Raw genomic sequence first — 19,088 nt, 5'->3', positions numbered from 1 at the left:
CCCTTCAGCTTGGATGTTGTGGAGCGGCCTCACTCCAGCTTTCTTGTCCGTAAGGAAGTCCGTAAGGAAGCACCCTGCCCCGCATATGGTGCTTGACGCTTTTCAAAGCCTCTCATGTTGCATCCCATTTGAATGGCCCCTTACAAGAATCCTCTGAGGCAGAAATACCTAGGAGTACTGCCTCCATACTACAGAAGAAATGGGGATGCAGAGCAGTTAAGTGACTTGTCCATGTCCCAGAATGAGTAACAGGCAGTTCTGGGTCTTGGACTCTGAGATCAGCCTGCTCGGGTCCCAATCCATCATCAGAGGTGCCCCCCTCCACATTGAAGTTCTCCTGGGAGATTGGCTCAGTGGCCAAATTTACATCTGATGAGCCGACTCCCCAGTTGCCGGGGAGTGGACCAGGGTGGGCTCATGATCTGGGGTGACCACCTAGAGCCTCGTGCTAGCATTTGAACGAAGGCCAGAAACTGAGTGAAGAGGCACGTGGAGTCAGGGTCAGAGCCATGTGCTGATTGAAGGCGTGGAGGGATGGGCACTATGAGCTCCATCCACAGAGGGAAAACTGGGAAGGTGTGCGAGGGGCAGCCCGGATGGGAGACCAGGTGACCTCGGAGAGGGGCAGGGCCTGGGGACTTCTGGATCCCCTGAGCTGCCTGATGTCCCACAATCAGGCGACCCTGGCAGACCCTGAAGCTTTTCAACAATCCCCCTCTTCCAGAGCTGGGGACCTGATGAGAGCAGAGACGGCAGGGCCAGGGCTCTCTTAGATGCAAGCAACAGAAGGCCCAACTCACACTGGCTTAAGCAAAAAGTACAGCTTAGGGGCTCAAGGCACTGAAAACTCCAGGGGCAGACCTGGGCAGGTCCAGTGAGATCCAGGGGCTCAAGTGATGCTTCGGGGCTTGTGGCCTGCTCTGCTTTTCCCTGCTGGCCTCTCAGGCTCTCTCTCCTCATGGTGGCAAGATAGCTGCCAGCAACACCAGACATACTCCCTACCTCTCAGCAACTCCAGCAGAAAGTGAGCGTCTCTCTTCCCAAGAGTTTCAAAGAAAGTCCCAGAACTAAGTTCCACTGGCTCTGACCATGTCACGTGCCCGTTCCAGAACCAATCTCTGGGGCTAAGGATACAGGATATTCTGATTGCTCAGGCCTGGATCACACGTTCTCCTCTGGAGCCCATGTGTGTGAAGTCAGCTCCACCCAAAGCCCAGGGACCAAGAGCAGAGAATGATGGTTTCACCAGGAGCATCAGGGCAGTGGGTCTCAAGAAGAGTGCGTTAGTCAAGGTAAGCTACGTGCTGCAATAAACCCCCCAACATGTCAGTGGCTAACACAGTACAATTTCATTTCTTGCTCCCATTGTTGGCAGGGCTGGGGCTCTACTTCACATGCCCATTCAGGGACCCAGGCTGGTGGAGGCTCTGTCATCTTCATCATATAGCTTCCAAGGACACCCTGGGTGATGCCATCCAGCAGGCCAGCAGGAGAATAAAGCAAAGGTTACGTTTTGTTTGGTCCAGGCCCTGGGAGTGACACTCATCAATTGGATTGGGCAGAACTCAGTCACATGACCACATCTCAGTGCAGGGGAGAATGGGGAGGCAGTCTCTACCATAAAGGGGAGATGGAAGGATGCTGGGCAGACAAAAACAAGATCCACCTGAGCTTTCCAAGTCCTTTAGCCTTTGTCAAGGGTTCCCAGCATGCCGCAGTACCGGCCCAATCTTCCCGGCTGAGGTCTCCTTTATGATGGCTTGAACTCCACCTTCCCCCTTAATGCCTCACCTGCCCAACCTCTTTCCCTCTCAAGTTGAGTGGTGAGGAGGCTCAGTTATTATGGATCAGTTGACAAACCCATATGTGCTTTACGAACAGGAGGCAGTCGAGCAAAGGGAGAGAGAGGACAGTTTTGGCTCAGAGATTCGTCAGATCTGCGTGTCAGCCCCGCGATCCTTTTCTGTCCTTTACTGGTCCTTAAGCCAGCAGCCCCCTCCTCTTCTCCATAGCCTGTAGCTAAGGGCAGACAGGGACTTGAGGGAAGCTGATCCGTCACTCACAAAGGACTGGCATCTCAGCTTTCTGTAGACCTTAGCTGGGAAGACTATGTGACAACATTGCTGCCGGCAGCAGCTGAACATTCATTCATTCATTCATTCACTTACCTCTGAAGTGCTTACTGTTTGCCTGGCATTGCGCTGGGTGCTAAGGCGAAAAGGAGATACAAAAGCTTAAGATATTAGATCTAATCTAGTGTTAAGGCGATCAGGCTTATGTCAGTTGAACAACTGGTGATGAAAATAAGACAAGCTGAAGCTGAATCTTCTACCGTGATTTAGAGATGATGCCACCCCAGGGCATGAACAAGCAGCATCTTTAGTGTCTCAGGGACCAGGCACCTGATCTCCTCATCCCAGAGCTGTCAGTAAGGGGAGCTCCAGGTAAAATGATAATAATCAACATAATAGCAGCAGCTACAACTTATTATGTGCGCCAGGCACTGTGCTAAATAAATTATCCAAGTGCAAAGCTTTCATTCTCCCAACAACCGTATAAAATCTAGACTCACCCACCCCTGTTTTCACAGATGGAAAATCAAGGCTCTAAAGCCTTCAGAAACCTGCTCCAAGTTATAAAGCCATCAGGTGGCAGCTCTGGGAAGGGCAGTCAGGTCTATCTGATGCTCAAGCCCAGGTTTGACCACCTGTGTGTTAAATTAGAGATGGCATCTGTCTGGATGGTCCTCCCGCTGCCCAGACAGCGCACCTGGAGTTGGTTGGTCTCCTCCAGGAGCTGCTCTGTATTGTGAGTGGCAGCCCTTTGCTGGGGCTGGGCTAGACCAGAGAGTGAGAAGGCCCAGTCCTGGGGATTTGGAGCTCAGAGCAGACCCTGGGGACAGAGGCTTCAGTTTCTTCCACTGGCCTCATCTCTTGAGCTGCTGTTTTTCTCCCCAGGAATAGCCATCCATCTGAGCAGGGCGTCTGAGGATAGCTCTCTTTCAGCATCTCCAGGCGGAAGCCTGGCAGAAGGAACACTTCTCCACCCACTTGGTTTCCTATTCCATGTGGGCTCTTCCATCTGGCTCATTCATTCATGTGTTCATTCAACAAATTAATATTGAGCCTCACTCTCTGCCCTGCCGTGGTCAGGGTACTGAAGGGGGTGGGGAAATGAAGATGGATCAGTATGAGAGACAAGACACTTCCATATAAACAGGAATCCCAGGGGTAACCTGATGAGGACCACGAGAAAAGTATAGGCCACATCCTGTGTGTTTGAGAGGAGAGATCACCCCCAGGTTTGGCAGGAGTGGGGGAAGGGTGTGCATTAAGGAAAGTTCTGAGGAGGTGGGATTTGTGCTGGGCCTTGAAGAGAGGGTAGGATTGGACACGTGCAGCGGAAGGAAAGGACATTTGCGGTAGTGAGAATAGCAGGGGCACGAGCCTGGAGGTGGGAGCACGTGGCCACGTCTGGGGCCTGGGAGCACGTCCATGTGTGGAAGAGAAGCAGCAGGAATCAGGATGGCATTGGTGGGCCAACTCTATCCTGTAAGCTGTGAGCTGTGGCACAGTCACCCCAGTCACAGCCCAGCCCCTCCGGAGCAGGATCAGGAGAGCAGGAAATAAGGCCCCAGAGGCCCCGGGAAGAGGCTGGCCCAGCTGAGACACACTGTCTGAGTGGTCCCCGGCTGTCTGTTGCTCTTGGAAAGCCCTCCATTGACACATTCACACTCCAGCGTTACTTCTCAGGCCTAGTTGACCCAATGGACCTAAGACACACACAGCATGGGGGCTGGAAGGAAAGTTTAAAGGGCATCTCACCCAGTGTTTAAAACTCGAAAAAGAAAAATCTGTAGGGTCCCCTTATTCAACTGGAATCGCATAAACCCCAAAGGGAAAACAGAGAAGATGCTCCAGCTAAAGCAGGTGGGGGGCGGCCTCCCCATTCTGTCTCCCCATCACTCCCCACAAGCAGCTCCCGGGGCACCCCTGGGAAATCTAGGACTGGGAGAACTCTCCCATTTTTATTTTACAGGTGGGGACTCCGGTGCTGGAAAAGAGCCACAGGGACACCAGATGGCTTGCCCAGTGCTTCAGGGATCTTCTTGAGCTTGTGTCTAAGATCGAGGGAGAAGGTCAGTCAGTGCATAGGTGGAGGGGATCTGGTTTTCCAGGATGCATCTTCCACCTTTGGTAGCAACGATGCTTGGGGCCTGCTGGCTGGGGCTGCCCTCAGCACCCACTCTGTGGCCTGGTGGCAGTTGGCACTGTGCTGGGTCCCCTGTGGCTTATCTCATCCTCAACCCACTGTGGGAGGCAAGGTGGACCAGGCCCTTCCTCCATCACACGCATTGAGAATGGAGATGTGGAAGTTAGGATTAGTGGTTAGGATTCCGGGCTTTCACTGCCATGGTCCTGGTCAGGGAGCTGAGATCCCGCAAGCTACACAGCGTGGCCAAAGAGAGAGAGAGAGAGAGAGAGAGAGAGGGAGAAAACAACTGATAATCACCGTTACCAGGGAGAGTGGAGTGGACGTGGGGGGAAGGCACACTAAAAATCCTAATCTAAAGAGAAGAATCCTATGGGTAAAATGGTTGTTCTTCACATGTGCTGGGCATTTTATTATCTGCCAAAGCTTTTTCACAGACATGATTCTATTTACTTCTTATAATCAGCCTGTGAGGTAGATATTAGCCCCCTCCCATTTTACCACTGATAATGGTGAGGCTCAGAGAGGCTGAGTGAGTTGCCCAACATCATACAGCTGGTAAGGAGGCAGGGACAGTCCTTTCACTCTGGTCTTCTAACTCCAGGTCTAGCGAGCATACTGTGAGCAAGGAAAGGAAGAAGGCAGTTCTCTCTGTGTGTGTGTGTGTGTGTGTGTGTGTGTGTCTATGTTTTGGGAGGCTGCCAGAGAAGCGTGGAGGAGCAGAGGCTAAGGCTGGGAGCGTGCTTGTGAATTATTATATTGCAAGTGTTCCTTTAATTGTATGCATTTCACTTGAGAATCTAAGAGCCACAGGGAAGGGACTCCTGGACCGCTAGGACCTAGCTTAGTGCCTGTCTCAAGGCAGGCATTTAGTAAATTTCTGCCGCAAGCATCTGATTAAAGAGGGTGTGCTTATGACCTCGTTGCTGGGTGAGGGTGTCTCTAACGCCAGAGGCAGCCCATCCCCCTCTCCCAGGGCTGACATCTTCCCACTTCCTTCTCTCCTTCTGCGTATGGGGAGAAACACCAGCAAATCCCCTGGGAATGCGTAAGAGGGAAGCAATGAACATGCCGGCCATCCCTGTCACCCCCCAAACATGTGAAGTCAAGCCCAGCTTTCCCCTTCAAAGTGCACCCTCCGACCCTGCCTGGGTTCCTCCAGGGTGACGCGGCAGTGGTACCCTCTGTTCCAGCAGCTCCAGGAAGCAGAACAATCCTGATTGTTGGTGATTGCAGAGGCCACTCGTCTGGGCTCTGGACAACTCTGGGATCAGTGCCCAGCTCAGCACAGAAGTAAAGAAGATATCCAGGCTCAGGACTCCTGCTGTTATAATGGTCTGGACAGATCTCTCCAGCTCCTCTGAAAGCAAATTGGGTTGCCCACCCCTCTCCCTTACATCCTTGAGGAGACCCAGCAAATACCACCTGCTTTGGCATACATACACATGAATCTTCTCAAAGATACATGGCTGATGAGAAGGCCCCAGCCCAGTGACCCCTCCCTGCCCAATGTCCCAGAGACACTTGTGTTTGGTGCCCAGGCAGAGAGACATTCTGGGACGCCGAGACAGACAGCTGACACCCCTTCCAGGCTTGGCACAGGTGCTGTGCACCTGCTACTGTCTCCTTTCCCGACATGAAGGGAACAGCTTCCTGGCAGCAGCCCCTTCGTCCCCCCATATCCTGAGAGTTGGCTCCAGCTGCTAAAGGGGATACTTCCTGGGGTCTTCTCCTGCCCTTTAAGGTTCTGATGATAATCTTTTCACCCCCAGCAGGCCTGGCATCAAACACAACACAGGAGTGGTGACAGGCTGAAAAAGCAGGAACACTTTATTTACAGTGATCATTTGGTGACACATAGATCTTTGGGCTTTTGGTGGCCTTGCTGAGAGACACGTGGGCAGGGGCCCGCTCTCTCTGTTGGGTTCCCGCATCCTCCTGCCTCATCGTGCTATGAGAATCCAGCTGCTGTCAGGACCCTCGCGCTCTGACAAGCCTCAACTTGGGGGCATCCCTCCTGTGTCCATTTTCTGGGTAGCCAGTGTCCTCAAGCACTGCCAGAGGTCCTCCTTACCTCCTCTGGAGGCCTCGTCTTGGTCCTGGTTGTGGGGCGCCTAGGGGGGAACCACACACATCGGTATGCAGAAAGATGGGGTGGGTGAGGAGTCCTGTGGCGGGTGGCAGGTGCCAGGGCACAGGCTTGGACAGCCATCTGGTGCAGGGAGCTGTTACCTGGCCCAGCCTGTGGTTGGGGTTGGTAGGAACGTCCCAGTCTTCTCCAGAGCCAGAGGAGTGAAGTCCCAGAAGTCCTCCAAGGGGTAGAGAGGCCAGGCATAGAGAAGTCTTCCTTGTGTGTACGGCAGCGGACTCAGTTGCCACTTTGGGCCTGGCCTCAATTCTCCGGGGCTACTTACTCTTCCCCCTACAAGAATGCCTCGCCAGCGTTGGTCTCATCCCAGGGAGGAAGGCTAGCCTGGTCAAGGGCAGGACCACTGCCTCCACCTGGCCAAGATCCAAGGCCACCCTCCTGGATTTCTGGAAACGTCTCCCCCCCTTCTCTTGAGAGGATGCTTGGGGAGGGAGGGCGTGGTCTATGGGTAAGGAGACTTGGTGTGAAGCGTAGGGGGCAAATCCACAATGGAGGGCTCCGGGAGACTCAGGTGGGGGGAGAGGTGAGCACTGAATCCTGTGGCTCCCTCATCTGGTTCCCCAATACAAGGGCGTGTCAGGCGTCACCATGAGCCAAGACGAGGCTCGAGCGGACAACAGAGACCATGAGGGAGGCAAGGGCCGGGGTACCAGGGGGAGCCGTAGCGGGCAGGGCCGGGGTTAGAGGCTGTAAGTCAGGCCGGCCGGGTCTGGGGCCGCAAGTCCTGTCCCTTCGGCTCTCAGCGCGCCTGGCCCGCCCGCTCCCGGTGGCCGGCCTTCCAGCGGCGAGGCTGCGAGGGCGGCGGAGGCGCCGGGGCGCCCCGCAGGCTGCACGTCCTCAGCTCCCGGGCCAGGCTGAGCACCTCCGGCCGCTCGCTCTGGGGGCCTCCTTCCTCGCGCTCCTCCGCCTCCTCGTCCTGGTCCTCGTCCTCCTCCTGGATGCTGCTAAGGCGCGGCGCCCCGCGGCCGCGCTCGGCGGCCGGCGGCCGGTAGGCGCACTTGGCGTTGAGCAGCCGGCGCAGCGGGGCGCGGGGCACCGAGGCGGCGGCGCCCCCCGCGAGGAGGTGCTGCTGGCGCACGTGGCGCGCGTCGCTCTGGCGCTGCAGGCGCTTGAAGTCGCTGAAAGCCGCCAGCGCGGTCTGGCGGAGCAGGCGGGCCAGGGCGCGCGCCTTGTGCGCCCGCGCCAGCAGCACGGCGTGGCAGCGCAGCACCACGGCCTTGTGGCGCGCCTGGTGGCGATAGACCCAGGCGAAGACGCGCGGGTGGCGCCCGTCCGCCGTGCAGTAGGTGATGCGCGGCAGCAGGTAGGCGTGCGCCGGTCTGCGGCCCCCCGAGCCCCCAGAGCCGCTGCGCTCGCACGGCTGCATGCGGATGCCGTGGGGCCCTAGCGTCAGCTTCATCTTGGTGCCCCCGCCCGGCCCGCAGCGCGCCCAGATCTTGCCCACGGCGTCGTCGGTGCAGCCGTCGCCCTTGGCGTGCAGGGTGACGGCGTTGCCCAGGTACCACACGGTGTAGGTCGGGTCCTCCTTGTTGAGCTCCACTTTCTGGCGCCGGCTGCGGAACATGCGGCCCAGGCGCTCCAGCGGCCAGTCGGGCAGCAGGTCCGGGCAGGAGCGCAGGAAGCTGGAGAGCAGCGACGTATAGGCGAGCCCCGGGCTCAGGCTCTTCGCCTTGCACTTGGCCTCGTCCTCCACCAGCACGAATTTGTTACGTCTCCAGGGCAGCATCGCGGCGGCGCCCAGAGGGGCTGGGGACGCCGCGAGCTCACGGGCGTCCTGCCCCGCGGCCGGGGGAAGGGAGGGCGCGCAGAAGCCCGAGGCCCCGGGCTTTCGAGAAGCTGGGCGGCGCCGGAGACAGTCGGTTCCCAGAGATGCCCAATGCCAGGCAGGGCTAGCTAGCTTCGCAGATGCCCGGTGCCCAGCCGGGCTGGCAGCCGAGATGCCCGGGCGGCGGCCGAGCGTCCGGGAACAGCGTCCCCCGGGAGTCGCTCCAGCCGTCCGGGAAGCAAGGAGGGGCAGGGACTGGGCGGGGAGGAGACGCCCCCCCAGGCCCAAATAGGGGGGATCCCACGGTCCCCGCCGCTCAAATTGCGGCGGCAGGGAGGTCGCCGGAGCCGGGGCTGGCGGCTGGCTGCTCGGAGGGGTAGACCGAGAGAGCGCGACTGCGGTGGGGACTCCTTCAGGCGTCGCGGCTCCACCTCCCCGGGCTGCCTACATCACCGGGCGGGACCGCTAGCTCTCTTGTCCCCTCCTCTCGCCCTCCTCTCTCTCCTCCCCCGCGCAGGCTAGCAGTGCTCTTCGCCCGAGACCCGGCACAGGCGCGGTGCATCGGGTTTAATCATTATCGTCGGAGGGGAAGGCGTGGAGGGGGAAGTTAAGGAGTAGGAATCTCCTGAAATCCACCCGAGGGCTTTGCCAACGCAAATTTCTCAGGTCTCACTGGTGGTCTCTAAGCTCCTCCTGGAGCGTTCGGTATTCCCCTCCTCTTTCTAGGATTCCCATTGCCCCTCACATCCCTACCCGCATCTCTGAGAGTGAGTTCGGGTGGGTTCCTGATGGGCCGGCCTGGCTCACTTTGCCTCTTGTCTGCACAGCAGAAAGCCAGATGAGGTGGCCGAGCAGTGCAGTGGAAAAGTACTGTCGCTTGGTGAAGCTTTCTCCCAGGTTCTTCCAAGGTCGTGGGCCAGGCTCCTGCGCCTGAGCTGGGAGACCAGTCACAGCTCCAGCGGCCAGTAGTGGCCCTCGCCTGGACTAAAGCCGGGAGGGTACTCTCTGAGGGTGGGGAACCTTCCAGAGTGGTCCTGGGTCTGTGGGAATTGCAGATTAAAAGCTCCTTTGGCCAAAGGGCTGCCTCTGGACTCTCCCGGGATTAAACAGATACCACTCCTGTGTGTGATCACCTCTCCTCCTCCCTGCCGCCACCTCCGGGGGTTTGCATTCATTATCTCATTATCGCAGGACTACCCAGGCTCTCAGTTAAGTGACTTGCCCAAGGTCACAAGGCTGACAGGAGGTGGAACTGGGGCTCCACTCAGGCTCGGGTGACCCACCACAGGGCCCTCACTCTTCTATGAGTCCACCGTATGCTGCATATGGATGGGGCGTTTTCCACCCTCCCCTGAGACCTTCCAGTGGGGCCTCTTACTAGGGAGGGGTCCTAGTGTACTGGCAAAGAGACACTTGTCCCTGGGTATGGGGACACACCTGCCCCTTTCAGGATTTGTTAAATCACAAGCTCCCTAGAATCTCAGGACTGCTCTGATGGGGGCCCAGGAGTCTCCTACAGAGCCAACACCCAAGCCCTTTCGGTGGCTTCAGAACAGGTCATTCGGGGAGTCTTCCAGGTCAGGAATGAGCCCAGAGGCTTGGGCTAGGCCAGGCCAAGCCAGGTGACCTCCCAGAGTGGGGACAGTGGGAAGATGATATGTCCCACAGCCTGGCCACATTCGTCCCAGGCCAGCCGGTTGGGCTCAGAATCCCTGGGGGGATGGGGTGGGGGGATAAAAGCAACCCTCCCCCTCACAAGGCTGCCTCACTGAATGCTCCTAAAATGACATGCAAATAAAGAATAGGAAATTACTTGGAACTGCAGAAGCTTAGCTTCAGTGGGGGCCTCAGAGACTACCTGGTCCACTGCAGCCTCATTTTATTTTATTTTTAAGGTAGAAATGTCTTTATGGCTTGTTGCTGATTATAAAAGTAATACATGCTTGTGGTAAAAAAAAATCACTCCAGAAGGACATGGAGGTCTCCTACTGTCCCCACGCCATAGCCATGGCCTTATTTCTCCATAAGAGGACAGGCTCTGAGAGGCACAAGGATCCACCCACTGGACCTCACTGCCTCGGGGTCCTCTTCGCCACAAGCATCAGGAGGCTGGTGGGAGCAGCCAGCAGCAAAGTTTCCACTTGCAAGGCTGAGATATCTCCAAGCTTTTGGGAAGGCGTAGCCTCCTGGGGTTGCTAGAGTTAATGTATCATGACACAGGAAGCCCAGTTAAATTTGAATTTCAGCTAAATGACCATTTCTTTAGTATAAGTGTGTCCCAAGCATTGCCTGCATTCCACCAGTAACTAAGCCTCCTGCCTCTCAGAGAACAGGAAGGGGTGGGGCGCTGCACTTCGGAGCCGAGTGTAGGCTCGCTCACCTAGTCCTGCTTCTGTTCTGTTCCCACTGCTTTTGGAATATCCTGGCAGGGGAGTGGGCGTGGGGAGGGTTACCCAGGACTGCGCTGAGATCACAGTGTGCAAGGGTCTGTTTTGTTTGTTTGTTTGTTTTTAATTTTTATTTTTGGCCACGCGGCATATGGGATCTTAGTTCCCTGACTAAGGGGAACCTGTGCCCCTGCAGTGGAAGTGCAGAGTCTTAACCACTGGACCACCAGGGAAGTCCTGCAAGCGTGTGTTTATGTTAAGTCCTCTGGACCACAAAGCAGCATTTGACATTGTTAGCCATTTTGTTACCTTGTGGACAACTTACCTTGGCTTCCGTTGCAGGGATTTCCTCCCTCTGGCACCCGCTCTGGGACCATTCCTCCCTTCAGGGGCTCCTCCTTACACACTCGGGCCTGATGTCCTGCCTTCGGCTCCTCTTCCTCTAAACTTGTCCCTTGGAAGGGTTCAGCTGCCCTAGAGCTCCCACTGTCCTTTGTCCTTTCTATTCAAAAGACTGGAGAGGCCGGCCTGGTCCCATTCATCCAGGCAGAGCTCAAGGCTGCCCCCTCCCTTAAGTCTTCCTTCCCTTCTCTCCCGTCCATGGTAGGAGCTCCCAGCTTTGTACCAGAGCAGTACCATCACGGCTTCACAGACTGGCATGTAGTTGGATTTTTTTTTCTTTTTTCAATTTAATTTTTAGCTCTAGCATATTTATACTGGTATTAGTTGAAAAAGTCATATAACTGCCTTATAGTAGACATATAATTAAAAAATCAGTCCCCTACCCCATGCTTTCCCCAGTCTCAAGTCTCACTTCCAAAGACAACCCCTCTTTCATGCATTTTAGATGGTACTTCTGTCATATGCCTCCTTATTTTTAAATAACACACCTAATTCAGATTTTCCACTTTTTGAAATTTATCTATTGCCTCTCTTCTATGGAAGGTGAAGATTTAATGCCCTTTCATCTACCCGCATCCCACACATTATTTTCCCTTCCTTCCTCTCAGTTTAGTTATATCATTTTGTTGCTGTGGCATCAGTATTCAGTGTTTAAGTATTATGACTATGTAACTGTTGTTCATAGCTGAGCCTTGAAGTGTGTTATGATTTCATTTTTCCTTACTGGAAAACATTTTTGCTTTTCTAGAGGTATTTAATCACCTTATTAAAAAACAAAAACAAAACAAAACAAAAAAAACTTCCTTAGGTACCCATCACTAATTCATCCCCCAACTGTCCAGCAGTACCGTAAAACGTCTCTCTACCTGGTTGAACACACCAGGTGGTCCTTCAGGTCTCTGTGTTTCTTAGAGACACCCCTCCTGAGGCATCCTCCCTGGGCTCCAACCTGGACTGCTTACCCTACAGACCTGTAGAGCTATCGTCCTGGGACCTTGTTTTACTACCACCCTGGAAATTTCCTTTGATTCTTTCCTGTGTTGGATCCTGTTTTCTGGTTCCCTTGCTTTCTGCCTTCCCCCCCACCCCCGCTCCCAAACAGGGTTTATTTCCTTGTTTTAGTAGAGCATGTATTCCAGTAGCTTTGATTGCTAGTTCTGCTGGGTGTAGAGTTCTAGATTGGAAATAAATTTCCCTCAGGATTTTGAGGAGTTGATCCATGGTTGCTGTTGAAAAGTCAAGTGACATTCTGATACCCGATCCTGTGCGTGTGTGACTTGATTTTTCTCTCCGAAAGTATTTAGGATCTCTCAGAGGTCTAAAGTTTCAAATGATGTGCATTTACTACGGGCACTTCTTGGGGAACCTTTCAATCTGGAAATCAATCTCTTAATCTGAAAATCAATTTTGGGGGCATTTCTTTGTGCTTATTCCCTCCATTTCATTTCTGTTTTTGTTTTTTCTATTTTAGTTGGATGTTGGACCTCTTGGATTGATCCTCTAATTTTTCAAACTGTTCTTTCCAATTTTCCATTTAAAAAATGTTTGTTTTATTTTCTGGGATGTTACCTCAACTTTATCTTCCAACTTTTCTATTTGGATTTTTTTTTTACGTCTCTTCTCATAATTTTTCACTTCTAAGAGCAATTTCTTGTTCTTTTTTTATAGCATCCTCTTCTTGTTCGTGGACATATTATCTCCTGTTCCTCTCAAAATATTAATTATAGTTGCTTTAAATTTTTTTAAAATTTTAATTGTGGTAAAATACACATAACACTTACAATCTTAACCATTCTTTTTTTAAAAAAATTATTTATTGATTTATTTATTGGCTGTGTTGGGTCTTCATTGCTGCATGTGGGCTTTCTCTAGTTGCGGAGAGTGGGTGCTACTCTTCATTGCGGTGCGTGGGCTTCTCAGAGCGCAGTCTCAGTAGTTGTGGCACACAGGCTTAGTTGCTTCGTGGCATGTGGGATCCTCCAGGACCAGGGCTCAAACCCGTGCCCCCTGCATTGGCCGGGGGGTTCTTAACCACTGCGCCACCAGGGAAGTCCCGATCTTAACCATTCTTAAGCATACAGTTCAGTATTGTTAAGTATATTCACATTGTTGGGCAACCGATCTTTAGAACTTTTCATCTTGCAAAATCAATACTTTGTGCTAACAAAACAACTCTCCATTTCTCCTCCAGTCCCCACCGCCCCTCCACCCCCAGCCCCTGGCAACCATCATTCAACCCTCTGTCTCTATGAATCTGACTACTCTATGTACCTTATATAAGTGGAATCACACAGTATTTCTCTTTTTGTGACTGGCTTATTTCACTTAGCATAATGTCTTCAGTGTTCATCCGTGTTGTAGCATGTGTCAGTATTTCCAACATTTTTAAGGCTGAACAATAATCCACTGTATGTATATAACATATTTTGTTTAGCCATTCATCCACTGATGGACACTTGGGTTGCTTCCACCTTTTGGCTATTGTGAATAATGTCACCATGGACATGGGTGTATAAATATTTCTTGGAGGGACTTCCCTGGTGGCGCAGAGGTTAAGAATCCACCTGCCAATGCAGGGGACACGGGTTCGAGCCCTGGTCTGGGAAGATCCCACATGCCGCGGAGCAACTAAGCCTGTGTGCCACAACTACTGAGCCTGTGCTCTAGAGCCCGCGAGCCACAATGACTGAGCCCATGTGCCACAACTACTGAAGCCCGCGCGCCTAGAGCCCATGCTCCGCAGCAAGAGAAGCCACCGCAATGAGAAGCCCCTGCATGCACTGCAACGAAGAGTAGCCCCCGCTCGCCGCAACCAGAGAAAGCCCGCGCGCAACAATGAAGACCCAACGCAGCCAAAAATAAATAAATAAATTTATTAAAAAAAAAAAATTTCTTGGAGACCCTGCTTTCAATTCTTCTGGGTGTATAACCAGAAGTGGAATTGCTGGATCATATGGTAATTCTATTTTTTTAAAAATAAATTTATTTATTTATTTATTTTGGGGTGGGTCTGCGTTGGGTCTTCGTTGCTGTGCGTGGGCTTTCTCCAGCTGTGACGAGCAGGGGCTACTCTTTGTGGCGGTGTGGGGGCTTCTCTTGTTGCGGAGCACGGGCTCTAGGCACGCGGGCTTCAGTAGTTGTGGCACGTGGGCTCAGTAGTTGTGGCTTGCAGGCTCTAGAGCACAGGCTCAGTAGTTGTGGCGCATGGGATTAGTTGCTCCGCGGCATGTGGGATCTTCCCAGACCAGGGCTCGAACCTGTGTTCCCTGCATTGGCAGGCAGATTCTTAACCACTGTGCCACCAGGGAAGTCCCTCTCATTGTGGTTTTGATTTGCATTTCCCTAATTAGTGATGTTGAGTATTTCTTCATGTGCTTGTTGGCTATTCGTATATTTTCTTTAGAGAGATGGCTATTCAAATTTATTTTTTTGTTGTTGTATTGTAGGAGGTCTTTTTAGATTCTGGATATTAACCCCTTATCAGATATATGATTTGCAAATATTTTGTCCTGTTCCTTAGGTTGCTTTTTAATTCTGTTGATCATGCTCTTTGATGCACAGAAATTTTAAATTCTGATGTAGTCCACTTTGTCTGTTTTTACTTTTGTTGCCCATGCTTTGGTGTCATATCCAAGAAATCACTGCCAAATCCAATGTCATGCAGCTTTCCCTCATGTCTTCTGCTAAGAGTTTATAGTTTTAGGTCTTATTTTTAAGTCTTTGATCCATTTTTGAGTTAGTTTTGGTATATGATGTAAGGCAAGGGCCCAACATCATTCTTTTGCACGTTGATATCTAGTTTTCCTAACGCCATTTGTTGAAACGATTGTTCTTTCCCCATTGATTGGTTTCGGCACCCTTGTTGAAAATCATTTGACCATATATGCAAGCATTTGTTTCCATCTCTATTCTAGTCCATTCGTCTATATGTCTGTCTTTATGCCAGTACCACACTGTTTTGATTACTATAGCTTTGTAATAAGTCTTGAAATCAGGAAGTGTGAGACCTCCAACTTTATTCTTTTTCAGGGTCCTCTGAGATTCCATATGAATTTTAGGATTGATTTTTCTTTTTCTGAAAAAAAAAATACCATTGGGATTTTGATAGGGTTTGCATTAAATCTGTAAATTGCTTTGGGTAGCATTGGCATCTTAACAATATGAAGTCTTCCAATCCATGAACATGAATGTCTTGCCACTTATTTGTGTTGTCTTTAATTTTTTTCAGGAACATTTTGTAGTTTTCAGTGTTCAAGTCTTTCCCCTCCTTGGTGAAGTTTATTCCTAAGTATTTTATTCTTTTTGATGCTATTGTAAATGGAATTTTTTTCTTAATTTCCTTTTCAGAAATTGTTCATGGCTAGTGAATAAAATGCAACTGAGTTTTGTGTGTTGATTTTGTATCTGGTCATTTTGCTGAATTTATTTATTCTAAGGTTTTTGTGGAATCTTTAGGGTTTTCTAATGATAGTTGTTTTTTTTGTTGTTGTTGTTTTTTTATTTCTTTGGTGTTTTTATTTTTGCGTTGGGTCTTCGTTGCTGTGCATGGGCTTTAGTTGTGGCGAGCGGAGGCTACCCTTCGCTGCGGTGCGTGGGCTTCTCACTGTGGTGGCCTCTCTTGTTGCGGAGCATGGACTCTTGGCATGTGGGCTCAGTAGTTGTGGCTCATGGGCTCCAGAGCGTAGGCTCAGCAGCTGTGGCGCACAGGTCCCTTTGCTCCGTGGCACGTGGGATCTTCCAGGACCAGGGCTTGAACCCGGGTCCCCTGCATTGGCAGGTGGACTCTCAACCACTGCGCCACCGGGGAAGTCCATGATAGTTGTTTTTAAAAGCTTTTTTTTTTTTTCAGTTTCATGCATTGCTCTTCTCCCTGAGTTCTTTCTGCATGTTTAAAAAAAAAAAAATTAAAAGATGTACATCTCTGACTGTCATGCTTACAGCTTTCCTCTAATGTCTGGTAATCACTATCATCTAGCCCTATCTGAGAGGCACAAACACTGATTGGAAACTCTATATATGGGAGGTGCAGGGGGATGAACAGGACTTGTCATATATGGGCCTCCTTATCTGATGACATGCTCAGCAAGGTTACAAAGAAACCCTGGCAAAGACTCTCTCCTTGACCAAACTTGGCTCAGGCTCCTCTGAATCCTTTTCTTGACTAGGCCCCCTCCTTGTCCACCCTGCATCACCCAGTTTTAGCAAGAATCTTGTTAAGTCAGTTTAGACAGAATCCCCCACCCTGGATATCTGATCACTTTCCTCACCCTCCCATCACCCCCTCTGTTGATAGCTGATCACCCGGGTCGGCCTTCAGCAAAGATCCTGCAAGTCGGTTTAGTCAGAATCCCTTCTTAGCTCTGACTTTTCCTCTTAGTAATTTGCCCTCCACTGACCCTCCTCCCTGCTTCTTGGCTCTAAATGCCCCCTTGTTCTTGTTGTATTTGGAATTGACCCCAGTTCTATCCTGAGGTTTCTGTATTGCAATCGTTCCTGAGTAAATCTGTTTTTAATCACTTTCCTTCACCCCTCCCCCCCAAATCTGTTTTTACCACTTTAACCACCATCCAGCTCTGTTTTTTTTTTTTTAACAGCCCTCCAATGTTGAGGTCTGTAGGTCTTTTCTTTTGGGCTGGCCAGGGTCCCCAGGGAGAACTCCTAGAGCCTCCTGGCCATGGGGGGAGGGAATGTATAAACCCAGCTGCCAGCATTCTGGGGGCGGAGTAGAGATGGGGCCTCCTGGAGGTCTCACTGATCAGTAGGCAGGCTGCCACTTCATCCGTGTTCAGGATGGTGCCTCCCTGCCCTTGGCCACGCCTGGGGTCCTCAGTCCAGAGGCGCCTTGGGTCCATCTCCCCAGAGAAGAAAGCTCCAGTCTTCTGGTGCAGGGGTGGGGTGGGAATCTCCATGCTGCTCCAGAGAGGGGAAGGTACCTAGGGCTCTCACTGCAGACTCTCACTGATCCTCGGTTTTTACATCTGACCTGCTGTCACCAGAGATGTCTGGTGCGTGGGATTCCTGGGTTTCTGGGGCTCCTCAGCATGACACGACTTGATTGTTTCTGGGTTTCCATCCTTTGCGCTCCAGCGAGCTTGCTACCCCTTGTCAACGTGACTTCCATCCTCCAACACGTTGTTAAAGCCTCTCAGCGGCTGTCATCGCCTCCTTCTTTTTCTTTGTCAGTTTATGCCACTTTTGTTCCTTTATTGTCGTTTTAGTGAGGCTTGGGGAATGAATGGGGACTTTATCTCAATGCTCCGTGTCTAATGAAAATCTCTCCTCAGTACTTTTCTGATGGTTCATTATTGTGCTCAAGATTCATGTATCACATTCACTTGGTCTCATTATCATTTGTTCCTGGCAATGTAAACGTACCTCAATGCATACCAATCGATTAATTAATTCATATTTATTTATGCATTTATTCAGCAGCTTTGTTCTGACAAATGAGGAAGTTGGACTAATCGCCACAGTTCCTTCTGGTTTGGACATTCTACCATCATAGGAATCATTTTATTAAGTGGGTGCTGAGTTCAAAACTGGACACCGTGGGGGCACCTAGAGATAGGTAGAGATGTGTAAGACGTTCTCGTTGGAGCCATCCTCCACGACGGCTCCCAGTGAGCCTCACCTCCTCGTATTCATGCCTGTGTGTGGCCCCCTCCACCCCGAATAGGGCTGACCTGAGTAATGAAAAAGATATTGTGGATATGACACTGGGTGATTTCTTTTTCTTTTTTTAAAAAATATTTATTTATTTATTTGGCTGTGCCGGGTCTTAGTTGTGGCATGCGGGATCTTTTAGTTGCAGCAGGCAGGCTCTAGCTCCCCAACCAGGGATGGAACCCGGTGGGCCCCCAGTATTGGGAGTGCGGAGTCTTAGCCCCTGGACCACCAGGGAAGTCCCCAGCACCAGGTGATTTCTGAGGCTAGAACTTGAAGGACATTGTGGCTACTGCCTTGTTCTCTCCTGGATCACTCTTGCTGGAAGATACCAGCTGCCATGTCATGAGGACACTCAAGCAGCCCTACGGAGAAGTCCTCATGGCAAGGAACTAAGGCCTCCTGCCAGTTCACCACCCATGTGAGGAAGCCATCTTGGAAGTGGACCCTCCGCCCCAGCCAAGCCTTCAGATGACTGTAGCCACAGCTGACATCTAGGCTGCAACCTCATGAGAGACCCTGAGCCAGAACCACGCAGCTCCCAAATTCCTGACCCATAGAAACTGTGAGATAATAAACAGTTATTCTTTTTTTTTTTTTAAATCCTTCATGGGTTAGGTTTTTTTTTTTTTTTTTTTTTTTTTAAAGAGCTCCTGACTTATTTATTTATTTATTTATTTATTTAATTTTTTTGGCTGTGTTGGGTCTCCGTTTCTATGCAAGGGCTTTCTCTAGTTGTGGCAAGCGGGGGCCACTCTCCATCGCGGTGCACGGGCCTTTCACTGTCGCAGCCCCTCTTGTTGCAGAGCACAGGCTCCAGACGCACAGGCTCAGTAGTTGTGGCTCACAGGCCCAGTTGCTCCGCTGCATGTGGGATCTTCCCAGACCAGGGCTCGAACCCATGTCCCCTGCATTGGCAGGCAGATTCTCAACCACTGCGCCACCAGGGAAGCCCTAAACAGTTATTCTTGTCCTAAGTCACTAAGCTTTGGATTTGTTTTTTAGCAAAAGATAACGAACATAATCCCCAGTCTGTCACACAGGCCCCCAAAGCTCTGATTGCATCCCCCTCTCCCTGCTGCCCAGCTTCCCTCTAAGACCCTCTTGCCTACATCTCTGTGACTCAGCCATGCTTTACCAGACTCTTCCCAGTGCTCTAACCTCTGAGTACCATCTTGCCCCAGGTCCTTTCCACATGCTGTTCCCTCTGGTCCTCATCCTTCTTTCTCATCTCCTCTTCCAGCCTATTCATCTTTCAAGCCATTACTTAAAAGTCACTGCTCTTAGGGAAGTAGTTCCCTGAACTGTCCTGACTTCCTTGGTTGCGTCCCTCAAAGCACCCTTCAAAGCATTTATCAGAATTGTTATCAATTCATTATTTGTCTTTTTGTTGTTTTTTTTTGGCTGTGTTGGGTCTTTGTTGCTGCACACGGGCTTTCTCTAGTTGCAGTGAGCAGCAGCTATTCTTTGCTGCGGTGCACAGGCTTCTCATTGCGGTGGCTTCTCTTGT

General features: G+C 51.4%; 1 protein-coding gene across 1 annotated transcript; it reads right to left on the bottom strand.

Annotated features, from left to right (window-relative positions):
* Window positions 1-6,024: 6,024 nt before the first annotated feature.
* On the bottom strand, window positions 6,025-8,489 carry FAM43B (family with sequence similarity 43 member B). The gene is made up of 2 exons (XM_059895397.1): window positions 6,445-8,489; window positions 6,025-6,326 (listed from the first exon to the last, which is right to left on the bottom strand). The coding sequence occupies exon 1, from the start codon at window positions 8,085-8,087 to the stop codon at window positions 7,101-7,103; it is 987 nt and encodes a 328-aa protein (XP_059751380.1). The 5' UTR covers window positions 8,088-8,489; the 3' UTR covers window positions 6,025-6,326; window positions 6,445-7,100.
* Between the last annotated feature and the right edge of the window lie 10,599 nt (window positions 8,490-19,088).

The sequence above is a fragment of the Balaenoptera ricei genome, chromosome 1 (genome assembly GCF_028023285.1).
Source record: "Balaenoptera ricei isolate mBalRic1 chromosome 1, mBalRic1.hap2, whole genome shotgun sequence".
NCBI classification, from domain to species: Eukaryota; Metazoa; Chordata; class Mammalia; order Artiodactyla; family Balaenopteridae; genus Balaenoptera; species Balaenoptera ricei.
This window is presented reverse-complemented; position numbering and strand designations above follow the sequence as displayed.

What these genes read in the sequence shown, in the direction of transcription:
- FAM43B (XM_059895397.1), bottom strand. Translation starts at nt 8,087, where the DNA reads ATGCTGCCCTGGAGACGTAACAAATTCGTGCTGGTGGAGGACGAGGCC.